This window comes from Brienomyrus brachyistius, chromosome 23 (assembly GCF_023856365.1).
Source record: "Brienomyrus brachyistius isolate T26 chromosome 23, BBRACH_0.4, whole genome shotgun sequence".
NCBI classification, from domain to species: domain Eukaryota; kingdom Metazoa; phylum Chordata; class Actinopteri; order Osteoglossiformes; family Mormyridae; genus Brienomyrus; species Brienomyrus brachyistius.
The window spans coordinates 12,375,089-12,389,669 of NC_064555.1; the positions used below are offsets into that span (position 1 = coordinate 12,375,089).

The 14,581-nt window shown below is 48.4% G+C and overlaps 1 protein-coding gene across 1 annotated transcript; it reads left to right on the forward strand.

Moving 5' to 3' along the window:
• Positions 1 to 1,044: 1,044 nt before the first annotated feature.
• rxrba (retinoid x receptor, beta a) lies at positions 1,045 to 14,146 on the forward strand. Its single transcript, XM_048993368.1, has 11 exons — positions 1,045 to 1,785; positions 3,153 to 3,370; positions 4,041 to 4,194; positions 4,342 to 4,521; positions 6,290 to 6,464; positions 6,573 to 6,703; positions 7,143 to 7,275; positions 8,612 to 8,653; positions 9,253 to 9,344; positions 9,516 to 9,621; positions 10,220 to 14,146. The coding sequence occupies exons 1-11, from the start codon at positions 1,770 to 1,772 to the stop codon at positions 10,365 to 10,367; spliced, it is 1,395 nt and encodes a 464-aa protein (XP_048849325.1). The 5' UTR covers positions 1,045 to 1,769; the 3' UTR covers positions 10,368 to 14,146.
• Positions 14,147 to 14,581: the final 435 nt, after the last annotated feature.

The window sequence follows — 14,581 nt, forward strand, 5'->3', positions numbered from 1 at the left end:
AACACGAGATTTTGAGTTTCTATGCAATAGATCATACGAGGTGCTGTAATACCGATAATGATCAAAATGATACTTGTTCAGGTAAACCTAATATTTCAAGATGTGCACAAAGTGAATGAGATTATGAAATGGAAAGGAAGAACAAGGATTCGTATAAATATCTCCTTCATATACACGATTTTGTGTCACATTACGAATCTGCTATGGCTTACGCTGTCTCGGAGTCGGCAAAGGCATTTACAGCCTGGTGATTAAATCCTTGGGGAATCTTTTTCTCTCTCAGCAGGTGGACTTCTTAAATGTCAAGACTGTCCATCTCACATTCACTATACTCCTGGAGACCAGTACAAACATGGTCTCCAAAGTATACTGCAATGTTGTACACTTCTTTGGAGACATTATTTTGTCCTTTCTTTTGTATAAGTTTTTATAAGTTTGTATAAGTATATTCTATTTGTAAACTCAACCCTATGTCTAATCTCTCAGGTTTCCTACAATGTAACAGCTAGAAACTCTTACATTAAGGTCGGATTAAGTATTTAAATAAGATCATGAACCAAATTAAATATAAAATACAAATACACGATTAACGTTTTAATGTTATATGAGTAGCGCAACACAGGATATCACATACAGGAGAATAAACAAGACCGCAAATTAACCTTTTGATCATTCAATCTTACGTCCGCATTCCAATAGACAACTAGTTTCTGCAGATAAGAGGAAAGGCTCCCCCTCTAGGTAGACGACGGAAATAGCACGCCAGTTGGCCGACAATCGGAATTTACCAAAGTAGACACGTCCTCACTTATTGTCGCGTAAGATCAAGTTGCTTAAAGTATGACTCTAATACCTGTTTAGAACAATTCAGTTATTTAGGAAATTCGCTGTTTTAAGTGAAACTTTATTGATGACAAATCCCTCGGTGTTCGCGTCGTAGCCCAGTCATTTTGGCTCTAAAACTTGGCGAGCTGCAGCTACACGCCGGGATCCGAAATGGCGCCCATTCCCCCCATTCTGAATGTGTATCGAGCTCAGTTTCCACTCCAGAAGGGGGAGGGTTGACGACGAGACAAGTGTGGGTGAAGGAGGGGGGTGGGAAAGGAAGCGAGTGCAGGCCCAGCTTCTCGTTTTTCGTGGTTTTCATGCCCAGATTTCCATCGTCTAGACGATAACGTTAGCGAAACTAGCGCGGCGGCCTCTTGGCCGAATACCTCCCGGAGACGAAGCTCGTCGGATTTCGAGCCGCCCAGTTACCGTTTTAGCGGCCAGTGGACGGACGCTTTATTTTGAAGGCGGCTCAGTTTAGGAGCCAGCTACAGGAATTTTCATTGCATCTGGTTTTAAAAGCGGACTTCGTTGGTTTGGTTGCAGGTCGTTGCACTCGAACCTTTCATGCAAGATCGGTCAACTTATTAAAGGTTTGGTTTGCGCGGAAGTATCATTTTTGGCTCTGTTAAGCGGCGTAACCCGAAAAATAAACCTGTTTGCCATGGGCTCCGACATGAGATCCAGTAGCTGATACAACACGCAGACCGCAAAACTCGCAAGCGCTGTTTCGGTACGTGTCGATACCTAGGTGTTCATACTCGCTTGGCCCCCGTATTTCGGATCACTCGCGTTTTCCGCGCTGCGAGCCCCAGGTTGATATTTTCGGCCGAGCTGAACGCTCCCAGGGCCGGGCCTGAGTCCACGGTCTCGAGTTTTAGCCCCGACCGGAGGCTCGCTGCGTCTCGCTGCGCCTCGATTCCTTGCAGCCTCGGCTCGCCATGGGCGACAGCAGAGGTAAGATGAGTTTGGTGTCAACGGTGCTTGTTAAATATTTCCAAAATAAACTCGCTGTCTGCGGGTATAGCCACACAAGGGGAAATTTACGATGAAATTCAGTTGTGAAAAATTGGGATATTTAGGAAACTTCTCAACTGTTTGCCGTGTTGTTTTTTTGTTGCGTGGTCAACCCTGTTTTTTTTACCTTTTGCTGTAATGCGCAGTGATCTCTATCTGCATTCTCCAAGCCATTTCTTTTTACCATATATAGTCCTTATTTGCAAGCTGACCCAACTATTAATGAAACTTAATCACTTTGCATAGTAGATCAGTGCAGTTTAAAACACGGCAATGTACCGCTGTGGGGTAAATTGAATTGAAAAAAGGACATACTGTAAATGCTCACTCAGCCATCTTAATTTTTTTTGGATCTAGTCCGGTGCGACGGTGTCCGCTTTTAAAGCGTCTCCATAACTTAATATTTGGCGCCTGGACAGGCTGCTGCTTTTGGCAGTGTCCGACCAAACGCCTGCGGTTTGCCAGTGGCACCTTGGGGCCATCTGTGCTGTGAACCTGAACTCCTGTCCGGGCCCCCGCCCGCCGGGTCACGTTCCTGCTTTCATTTCCTATTTTTTTTTACGTGTGTGTGTGTGTGTATGTGTGTGTGTGTGTATATATATATATATATATATATATATATATATATATATATATATATATATATATATATATATATATAAATAAATTTATTTATTTTTTTTTTTGGTAAGAGAAGCGTACTTGTGATGTCCTGTATATTTGAAATGAAATGGAGCGAAATCATCCCTAACAGAGTGATCGGGAGGTTGTTCGATCTAGGAAGCCACTTATTTTTCTTCTGTGACAAAACATCGAATTGTCTCGACAGGTAGAGCGAAAAGCCCTACATTACATTTATCTAAATGTAAAGTCTCCGTATGTATTTTTTTTTTTCCTGCTTCAGTTTCTAGATATAATAGAGGTAGTATTGTTGCAATACATTATTTATGCCATTTGAATTGTAATATTTTTAGTTGAGAACAAAGGTATTTATTTATAATTATACAAAAGTGATTTCATGAACCCATTCCCACTGAATTTGTGTTTTTTTTTTTTTTTTTTTTTAAACCCGGTATTGGTATTTAATCTAATGGATTAAGTGTCTGTTCCTTTATTTCAGCAATTGAAGACTTAAGCCATTCATACAAAGCACATATGAAATTTATTTCTTGACTTCTTTTAGGCAGGAACGTCATCTTATCCTACAAGAAATCACATAAACATGTTTTCGGAGCCTGAGTGTAAATTAAATTATAATGCTCTGAATCTGCCAGCTGACCGTTCTGTTTCTTTCCTGCCCCCCCAAGATTCTCGCAGCCCGGATAGCTCCTCTGTCTCTTCTCCCCCGTCGGCTCAGCGCTCGCCACCCCTGGCACCTATGACTTCTCTGCCGCCCATCACCTCGGCTGTCAACAGTCCCATCAGCAGCATGGGCTCGCCTTTCTCCGTCATCAGCTCCTCGCTGGGCTCGCCCTGCATCCCTGGCACACCCTCGGTGGGTTACGGCCCCATCAGCAGCCCTCAGGTGAGGGCCGGGCCGCCCCACGGTTCCCTGACGTGGGTGTGTGTCCTCCATGTCATAGTAGCTGCGTTGGCTGTTCAGGTCATATTTGAGATTGTGCAGCCTGGAAGACGAGTTGGAAAATTTGGCATCATGCCTGCAAAGGAGGAGAGCAGCCTACACATTAACAAAAAGGAAAATACTCAAAGATTGTGCCAGGAAATGTAGCCTGTAGCCATAGATAAAACAATTCTCCAGCCCCTCCACCTAGACCTGGATGTCCGTCATGCTGTTACAGTGGCTGTTCGTGTTGAAATTTTAATGTGACTGAGCCACAAGCTTCAGTTTGAGTCTTTCGGGCAGATGGTAATCTAGATTTAGTGTTGCTTTTATGGGCAGATGTGTTGGGTCCGCGTGCCTGCTCTGGAAATCCTCGACCCTCGTCCCACTCCTGACTTTGTAGATTAGCGTATTTCTCACTTGGAGCTGAGTCTGTTTCCCACCTCCACGGTTTCATGCTCTGGTTAATTCGCTCTGTGCAAAACATTGAATGACAAATCAGCTGGGTTTTCCAGATTGGCCAGATTGACACACTATTTAGTTACCAAGCAGGTTGTGTGTATGCCCCCTCCCCCACACACACAACATCCGTTGTCCTCGTTTTCTCTGTCTGACCCGTTTTCTTGGATCTCAGATAAACTCCACGGTGTCCATGTCGGGTCTGCACGCGGTCAGCAGCTCGGACGACGTCAAACCGCCGTTCGGCCTGAAGCCCATGTCGTCCCACAGCCCTGGGCCTGTGCTGTCCCAGAAGCGCCTGTGTGCCATTTGTGGGGACCGCTCCTCTGGTGAGCATGGGGGGGGGGAGAGTTCTGTGATTATGAGAAGAATCAGGAGCAGGCATTGAATGTTTAAGCTGCGCGCATGCCTTTGGTGGCCCTGCTATAAGTGCCATTTTTGCCCCCCCCCCCCCCCCCCCCCCCCCCCCCGCACAGGGAAGCACTATGGTGTCTATAGCTGTGAGGGCTGCAAAGGCTTCTTTAAGCGCACTGTGCGCAAGGACCTGAGCTACACCTGCCGGGACAACAAGGACTGTCTGGTGGACAAGCGACAACGTAACCGGTGCCAGTACTGCCGCTACCAGAAGTGCCTGGCCATGGGCATGAAGAGGGAAGGTAAGGCTGGGGCGGGGCTAGGGGCATGGGCTTTGTGGGGGGGTGTGCCGTTTTAGGCCAGTTTATCTGCATTAGAAAGTGCGATCCACCTGACTGGGGTGGATATTCTTTAGGTGTGAGATTCTTTTGGGGGGGCGGGTCATATGTGTTTCTGATTAGAATTAAGTATGGTGGACATGATCGCATGATGCTTCAGGCTAGTTTAGCTCCTTTTAACTGACCAGGTGCAGAGGTTCCTTCAGTTAACACAGCAGAGAGGAAGAAAGGGATTTTCAGCCCAGGAGGGTAACTGTGATGGCTGTGCGGTGAGGAGGGGGCGGGACAGGCAGCTCGTCATTGCAGGGCTGGGACAGCAGGAGCGAGGGCTCAGTGGCCATAATTTCCAGGGAGCCCAGCCTGTGCTGCTCCACTGGGTTTACTTCAGTGCGTGTTTAGTGACAGATGTCGTACAGGAGAGCGAGGGCTCACAAGCGCCATGCAGAGATGCTGGCAGTGGGATAGCGCCGTTGATGGATCCACGTGAGCCCTGTGCCAGACTTTAATGATTAAGAAACTATATCGATCCCAGGGGAAAATTCTTGAATGCAGCGATGACCCAGCATTAGTTATGATGCAGGTCTGCAGGGTAGCGGTTCAGCTGGAATGCGTTTCAGCCGCATTCAGGCAGGGCCAGTGGGTAGGAGAGAGTGCGAAGTTTGTACCAGTGACCTCGAGGGTCTCTGGAGGGCTGTAATGCTGAACCGGGGCTGCTCTCAGCAGTGGGATGAGTCGCATGTCGCTTCAGTGTAACTTTGGGCAACTGAACTGTGAAATCTGTAATGTTAATGTAAGTGTTTTGGGGGAAGGAATGAGCGTGGAAAAAAGTCGGAGAGGGGGAGATTCGTAGAAACTAATCCCTGTCCTCCCTCTCTCCCTCTTTGTTTCCTCTTGTTCTCTCTCTCTCCTCCCTCCTGTAGTGGTCCAAGATGAACGACAGCGATGTAAGGAAAAGGGAGCGGGTTGTGTGTGCGTGAGTGGGTTGTGTGCGTGCGTGCATGCATGTGTGTTTAAATGTCAGGGTTCGAGGGAGTGTTTGAATGAATGCCTTCGCCTTTCTGGGCTGAATTGTGCTTGTGCTAAGTGGTGTACTTAAATTTGCGATTCAGTGCTCAGAAATGAACATTAGACTGCTTTTTAAATTCTGCTGTTGGTCCATTTCCCCCCCCCAAGCCTTTTCCAACACGTACATAACATTGCATCTCTACTTAGATTATTGAGGGGGCAGAATTTCAGTTTGACATGGAAGGTTTGGACCTTTTAATTCCGCACAATATTAATGCAAACAAACGCTATAGTGGAAGACAGCAGGATCCTGGCATATCTTTTGTTTGATTCCTGATTGACTGGCAGGTATTTTGGATTTCGTGGCTGAAAGTGAGTTTTATAAAAAGGTGGGGAGTGCATCGGCTATGCTGTGAGTGGTGTGAATCGCATCACCGCTCTGTCAGTGTGATTTTGTAAGGCGCCCTTCTGTATCTGGTTCTCTGTGGATCCTACATGTAGGAAGTCTTCTGTTGAGCTTCTCTCGCTCGCTCCATGTTACACGGGGCTTGGATGCAGGCGTGAATGTGCATGTAAGCCGCTTAAACTAACTAGGAAATGTATATATCTGTGTTTCTCTCTTCTCTTCTGTCTCTTTTTCTCTCTCTCGTCTTGTTCTGTCCCTTGTGCTGGGTGCTCCCCCCCCCTCCCCCATTATATCTCGATCACCCCCACCACAAACACACAGCTGTGCAGGAGGAGCGGCAAAGAAACAAGGAGAGGGATGGTGAGGTGGAGTCAACCAGCGCTGTCAACGAGGAGATGCCGGTGGAGAAGATCCTGGAGGCGGAGATGGCGGTGGAGCAGAAGACTGAGATGCACGCGGATGGGAGCTCAGGGGGGAGCTCGGTGGGTGGCGCCCAGTCGGGCAGCCCGTTCTGAGCCTAGACGACAGGACCGCTGTTTTCTGCCGGTTTGGCTTAATGCGATATCCGGTCCAGCTGACCTAACGCTGCCCACTTTGCCTGCAGCCCAACGACCCCCGTCACCAACATCTGCCAGGCCGCCGACAAGCAGCTCTTCACCCTGGTGGAGTGGGCCAAACGCATCCCGCACTTCTCTGAACTCTCCCTGGACGACCAGGTCATCCTTCTGCGTGCCGGTACGATCCCGTGCCCTCGCCGTCTTCTGGCCCTATTCCCCGCGTCCCTCGTCCCCTGGGTGGGACATTTATGGTCCCATGCCACCTAGTGCTTCTGTTTCATCCCGAGCGGCGTTAAAATCGCTGTCCCCAGCATGTCCTCCACGCTTTGCCTGGGGCCGTATTTGCAGGGGTTAGTGCATAAGCGTGTCGCAGCTGCAGTGTTTTAAGCACCCCGATGGTTAAGTGTTGAGGCATCTGGCCCAGGTGATTGTGGCCAAACACAGGAACAGGAGACAAACACCCCCCACCCCCCCGCCTTACTGCTAATTTAATTGGGAGGAAAGCCGACAGGAAGAGTCTAACTGGATTAGCTCGAGGCCGGGATCGTCTGCCAGCAGAGATGGCTGTTTTACAACCGACCCCCCCCCCCCCCCCCCCCCCCCCCCTTCACCGGCAGGCTGGAACGAGCTCCTGATCGCCTCCTTCTCGCACCGCTCCATCACGGTGAAGGATGGCATCCTGCTGGCCACGGGACTGCACGTGCACCGCAACAGCGCCCACAGCGCTGGCGTGGGTGCCATCTTCGACAGGTAACACATAGGCCACTCCCCCCGCCCCCACTCGCATGCACGTCCCGCCCGTGGGCTGCTCACGCTGCCCAGCTGCCATCCCATAATATAAGGGGCCCGGCGTGTACTGCAGAAGCCTCCATTTAATTTTTGCTGCAATTCAATACACAAGAGCTACCATTGGTTGTGTAAATAAGCCGGCATGGTTTACCAGAGCTTTTTTCAGCCTGTACCGCGGTACAGCGGTTTGCAGGTATGGGGCGTCGCGAGACTGACTCAGACGTAACTCGGTACCAAAAGCCATCTCTGGTTTCCCCTCGGAAACCAGGACACAGATAAGAACTATGGGGGGGGGGGGGACTGGGGGAGGGGGGGTAAACCGGAGAGGAAGGGTCACCTTTCATAGCCCCCCTCCTCCATTTTGTCCGGGGGGGTCCTTACGCTGCCCTCACCTGCTAGCTATTGTAAAAGAAGGCTTCGCAATTCCGTGTGTAACTTGTCCCTTGAGAGGAACAGTGACGAGCAGCAATTGGTTACCATGGTAACTAATTAGAACAGTACTCCATTCCGACACTATTCCAACATTGTCAACACAACGCTCTAATGCCGATGTCGCTGATCCCCATACCCACCCTCAACGGCGCAGGCAAGTCGCGCTCGTTAACATGAACGAGGATCGTCGACTTCAGCACTGGCCGGAGGAATGCCGGCCCGCTCCGATCCCAGGAATTCTCTGTGACTGGCTGCAGGGTTTTAAGTTCTCTGTGGGTGTGTTGTGCAAATATTTACTGCTGCGTTAACCTTGTTCCCATGTGCTCGCCATTTAGCCTCCGTTCATATTTTCCCCGTTTTTATTTGACCACGTGACATGGGTTATTTTTTTAATTTATAATGTCATATTCCAGAGTTCCGTCGTTGTAAAATCACCGCCCATGGCGTTTAGCAGTAAAACCCTTTTACTCATTTGGACATATGCTGCTCTGTTACTATGACTACCATGTTAACATCCTCTACCCCCCCCCCCCCACGGCATATCATGCAACTTCTATGGGAGCTGGGGAGCCCTTTGTACTTGTGTTGTACTCCTCTGATTAATCCCTCTGGGGTTGATTAATCCCCCTGCGACTCACTAACTTCCTCCCTCTTGAAGACTGAGAGCTGAAACTGTGAAGGCCCAAAAATGATTCATTCTTTAAAAGTTATATTGCACAATGTATGTTGATTTACTTGATTTGCATCACATTTTGTCTAAAGGCTGCAAGTCGTTTGCAGTAGAGACCATCTTTTATGTGTTAATCCCAAGGAATCCATGACAGCTGTGTAATGTTGTAATAACACGTTCTGATTGAATACGCAGGGAGAGTGCGCACAATGCAGAGGTTGGGGCCATATTTGACAGGTAATATCACCACTACACGCACAAAACGACTGTTTTCCTGCACCCTAACTGATCGTTAAGGCATTGTGAATGTGGGGGAGGCGGGCGATGCGTGTTCCAGTGATGGCAGCACCCGTGTCATGGCGGGGCTCAGCCCGTGTGTCCGCGTGTTCCCCTCTGCGTCTGTGCCACCGGTCAGGGGGCCGCGGTCCAGGGCTGATTCACCGAGAGGCCGGGGCATTGGCACGATACCCAGAGGCCTTGTCGTCGTCTGCAGCCCCGCTGGGTAGGGAGGGGTGGGGGTTTGTTAGCCATAACGGAAACTGGAGCCCTGCACTGCATGTAATGGCACCAGGGTGGTACTGTCTGTCCGTTAATCGCCGGCGGCAGGAGAACGTTTTGATAAGGGTAACCGGAGCCGGCCAGCAGGTGGCGCTCACAAGGATGCCTCAAACCCGAGACTACGCTCTCCTGCCCCTGGCTTCTCAGTGTGAATCATTTGGTCCTCTCCCCCTCATTCGTTAGGATGTGCTGCAGGAAAGGTGATGTAGGTCAGGAATTACATGCCTCTACCCCCCCCTCCCCCCCCATCCTGTCCTTGCCCCTGCCCCCCCCTGCAGGGTCCTCACAGAGCTGGTCAGCAAGATGAGAGACATGCAGATGGACAAGACTGAGTTAGGCTGTCTACGCGCCATCATCCTCTTCAACCCAGGTATGACGGTCACATGATCCCCCCCCAACCTTACACCTCGGCCCCATGAAGCCAGGTTTGCCACCCTGAGGCAGTTGGGGGGGGGGGGGGAGAGAGTAAATATGGTGCTGCTCCCACGTGTCATGTGACCCCTCGCTTGGGTGACAGTGGCTGTCGATTCATTGACCCTAGATGCCAAAGGCTTGTCGAACCCCAATGAAGTGGAGCTGCTGCGGGAGAAGGTGTATGCGTCGCTGGAGGCTTACTGCAAGCAGAGATACCCCGACCAGCAGGGCAGGTAACTCCAGCGCCCCCTGTTGCCAGCTTGTTTTGCTTGAAGGCCTGTAGTAATTTTCTAGCCTTCGGATTAGTTTAAGCTTCTAGTGCGGTTCTGTGTTTTTATTTTAAAGATGTATATAGCATTAAATAAAAACATTTTAGTAGTTTTAGTAATTTTATTTTCAGACTGAGTTAAAGTTGTAGAGCTATTTTATGTCTGTGTGTTTTATATAATCCACCATGAATACACATTGTGTATAATTGTCCTCAGTGGGAAGAACAAGTTCCTGCTGTTAATGGTTAAAGAATCATTACATTAGCTAAGTAGTATTCACAAAATGGTAACAATATTTTACTTTTTTTTTACACTTCGTAAGCGATATTTATAGTGTTTCATTTTGGTTGTCGTTTTTTGTTTTTAAACAATTTTTGTGTCTTATTTCAGTTTATGAAAATGTTTCGTTTTCCTTATTGGTGGTATCCATGAACGTATTGTTAAATTTAGCGTTATCCAGTAGGAGCCCAGCTGGCCCAGTTTCCCCACCGCGCGACACATTGAAGTTTGGTGTGATGTAGCCGCTCGCCGGCTCCTCACTCTGGGCCGCGCTCCCCGACAGGTTTGCGAAGCTGCTGCTCCGGCTGCCGGCGCTCCGCTCCATCGGCCTGAAGTGCCTGGAGCACCTGTTCTTCTTCAAGCTGATCGGCGACACCCCCATCGACACTTTCCTCATGGAGATGCTCGAGGCTCCCCACCAGCTGACATAGTGGCCGGGCGGCATGGGAGGGAGTCCCACTCTGCGCTCTCTCCGCTCGGCCTCCCGTGGGCCCGGTCCCAGGGCTGCTTGGTCTCGGCTGGATTCTGGTTCCCCTTTCTGCACCGTTTCCCTGAGTGGCACAGGCAGGCACGAAAGACCTTGTGCGGTCAGAAATACTGTTTTCTATTTCCCGTACTATTTATATGAAGCTAATCGCCACCTTGTATCGTTCAGTTTTTAAAGCTAAGTGTGTGTGTGCGTGCGTGCTTGCGTGCACGCGTGTGTGTTAAAGTGGCTTTAAATTTCTAAACTCCGACTGCCAGATCCGTGTGAATCAGGGAGCGATCTCGTCACTTCGAGTGGTGCAAGCGGTGTCCCGACCCATTCAAATAGGCCCTCAGTTCATATCCAGGCTAGATCCGTACGTCATACATGTTAGTGTACCATTCTAGACCTACCAGGCTATTGAGTGATTCATAACCACCTGATGCTGTACGCTTTTAACTCATAGTACCCCGGTTTGCATCATATTTCGTTAGTGTGCTTTCATAGGGTATCTTCCAGAATTGACACTGAATCTTGCATGACGTATGCAGTTGGTGCTTGAGATGAACTTGAAGTACTGTTCTCATGTAATGAGTATATTTGCAAATTGAAGTCCATTTTTGGCTGGCTTTTGCAAATGCCTCTTAGATTCCTAGTTATGCAAATCTGGGTTGTTTTTAAGGTCAGGTATATGGAATATGTTTTTTTTTTTTCTTTTTTTTTCTCTCCTGTAAGGCTTTTGCTCATAGCCTGTGCTACCCTGTAGCCTACATCTGTTGTCTGCCATTTTCCCAAGCTTTAGCGATAGCTGTTAGCTATTTCGCGTGTTTGCTTCAGCCCCACACCGTTCTACTCAGCCGACGCTAAATCGTTTTGCTTTGCGCCAAGAACAGACCAAAGTGTTCTCTGGATGGGAAATTGCACTATGAGACACAAACACCCCACACGGACCCTTCGAGGGGCAGGAGCACACCGACCTGCTCGATGTCCGGCTTCTGATGGGCCTTTTGGCCCGAAAGTCCTCTAGAACTGAGAGAGGGGTCCCTGCGGTTTGATCTCCAAAGAGGAATCCGGCACAGTTCAGTCCGTGTGCGCTACTGGCTAACTGGATTTGCAGCAGAGGCTATGTGTATCTTTACACTTGACAGAGACACTGTTTTGTAGGGGGTGCTGTAGGCACAGGTAGAAACATGAATGACTGAGAGGAACGGAGGGTGAACAAGATGTGCCGTTACCTGATCACCTGGCAGAGGAAATCAGTTTTTATTGCTGCATCCTTACTGACTGTCTCATTGTCTCAGTGGCTTGTCTGCAGCGTGCACTATTATCCTGCGCACCAGAGGGCGCCCTCGGGTGTCAGTCGTGTTAATCTTGCGGGTTGTCATAAGCTCTTGCTGAGCTGCCTGGCATTGGGGATGGTCTTTCCATCTCTCACATTATTGGCCGTTTTATAAAGGGGCAGAGGTCACGCAGCTGTTAAAGGTCAAATCTTATTGTCTGCAAACTGCAGCAAAGTTTCACGGTCAGAGATGATTGAGACCTTTTTTTTTTTACTATTAATGTTTTCCAAGGTTTATTAAACACCAAAATGGTGTGGAACCTACCAAGTAATAAGGATGCACTGTGACACAAAGCCGTTTGATTTGGCAGAATCCAGCGTAAGCTTGGGGAAATAATTTCTTCTATACAGCTTTGCTGAGCTGTGGTGAAAACCAGCCATGGAGGAGCGTGTATGTGCTTAGTTACAGATATTGAGCTGAAATTTGGAAGGCATTCGTAACGCAGCGTGCGCGGAGCACACTTACCAGACATTGAACAGTGGTCCAGTTTTTTTCTGTACTTTGGTGCTACGTAACGTAAAAGTCTGCCTGGAAAGTGCTCCGTGCCTCGCCTGAGCACGTATGCATGCATGTAGACCCACACACGTATGCACGCTTACACAGGTTCAGCACTGGTGATCCCAGATGCAGCTAACGTGCATGAACGTGATTTTACACACACACACACACACACAACCGCGCGCACAATGACAATTATGCAAGCGCACAGAGAGCCCTCAGTGACCCAGAGGTTTGTAAATTTAGCTTAACTGTCTCTCTGTTTCTTGGACCATCGTTAGAGACTTAAATGTCTGTGTTAACAGTTAACACTCCGATATGTAATTTATACATAGAATTTAGCAGGTACTGTGCAGTCCTTACAGGGTAATCCGGAGAATCAAACGTACCGCCTATTAGGTACCAAAGCTAGACAAATGGGGTGGGGGACGAGCCCTCTGCTGTCCGTCTGTCTTTAAATGCATCATGATCACAGCTCCCTTAAGTGTGCGTGAGAAGTTGTAAATACACAGCGACTATAGGAGCCGCTTTGCACTAGTCGACATGGGAACCGGCGGATGCGGTCAGCCGCAAGGAGCTATGAGGTCTGGCAGAAAGAGTCCCCCCACCCCCCACCCCACCCCCAGCTAATGTGAAAATGAATCTGCAATCGATTGGGGTGCTCTAACATCCTTAGGTATTTGTGCCATCCACTCTAACCTTGTTCAAAGTACTCCAGGCAGATCCCACACAATCTTTATGTATTTGTACAACTGGAATCCTAATGGACAGAGATGTTAACATCTACGTGCTGATGGATTTCGTACAGTAGTTGCGCTCCTTTCGTGCTGGCAGACTAACTGATGGTTTATAAGGTTGCTGACTGTGTGTGTTTGGGTTTGTGCACACAAGCGTGCATGTATGAGTGTGCTAAGGGGGTGGCTTATCGGCCAGAAGCGTGTAGGGAGAACTAGTGATGAGATTAACAGTTTAGTTCGGCTGTCTAACCGGTTTAATGTCCTATGAGCCTATAGCCTACCTTTCCTGAACTCAAAGACTCTGAGTCAGAGGAATATGTTTTACCATTACTTGATACATTTTTTTTTGAGCCAAATTGCTGGTGATAGATGCTTATATTTCAGATGTCTTTTTTCATGGTAGTGAGGCGGCTTCATGCTCACCTTTAGTGTCGCCTTCCATGATGGGCCGGGCACAGCTGTACACGGTCTCGGGTTTTTAATTTTTTTTTTTTACCATTTTGGGTAACTTCCATGTGCATGTAATTCTCCCACCCCCAACCTTCCTTAAAATGCAGCTGTGGTGGAGGGCTGCGTAACGCGCAGGGCCACATGCCGAATGCGCCGACATGTGCGCTGCGGTGGTGCCCTGGTGCCTAGTTACCCTCGATTCACTATGGTGTGGCTGCATTGTGCGAGTGCAGGTACCCGCGCGTTTAGCTTCTGCTGTGGACTCTGCTGCATTAACCTTTTTTTCTTCCTTTTCCGTCTTCAAGATGTTTTAATGCACGTTGGCTTTCCGAGACCAGTCAGCTTGCTTAAAAATGAAAGCTAAGGGTATGGAAAGTAAAGCAAACCTGAGTGTAATGACCATTTCCCAAGGTGTCCCATCTGATTCCCAACACAACTGCCATTCTTTTGATTTCCCCCCCCCCCCCCCCCCCCCCCTTCTCTACTGACTGCTCTAGTCCATTTTTATTCAGGAGTATTACGCAAATGCAAAACAGTTATATCAAATGGAATCTTAATTTCTCTCTATTTTTGTCTTCTATGTATTTTGACTCCAACATAACTTGGAAATGATTGACTTTGTGTTAAGAAAAAAATGAATGAATGTAATGGTTTTTGGTCATTAATTCTGCAACTTTCTGTTTGATGTATCATGTCAAAGTAAAGGTTTTAATACATGACCATTTCAGACTTCCGTTTCATTATTTGACGGCTGAGGACCTGCAGCTTGCTAAAGACAAATCCCTCTTTAGAAGCAGATTATTATATTAAGTAATACTCAAACTTCTGCTGATAAGACTACAGTGAAGTCCCATCTACATTTATATCTTGTTTCTGAAGCAGAGGTAGCCATTTTAATAATGGAGAATTTGTTGCTAATATATTAAAATGCCTTCCCCTCCAAAAAATAGGTGTGTGATTCGGCAAATTGTACTGTAACACTTTATACTCAAGAAAATGGTATTTCTGTACTTGACCTAGCTTTCCGCTTTCAGAGAAAAGGCACGGTGTGGTCGTCAGTCCAGAAGGACCCCCGGGCCCCGACTGACCGGTGGCGCGACACTTCTCTCATATCACCGCCAGAGGGAGCTGTAATACTCTCCCTCTTAGGGGGC

Excerpts from the sequence above, each read along its gene's own strand:
- rxrba (XM_048993368.1), top strand. Across the intron at positions 9,345-9,515 it reads CATCATCCTCTTCAACCCAG|ATGCCAAAGGCTTGTCGAAC; the intron begins GTATGACGGTCA and ends CATTGACCCTAG. Across the intron at positions 9,622-10,219 it reads TACCCCGACCAGCAGGGCAG|GTTTGCGAAGCTGCTGCTCC; the intron begins GTAACTCCAGCG and ends GCTCCCCGACAG.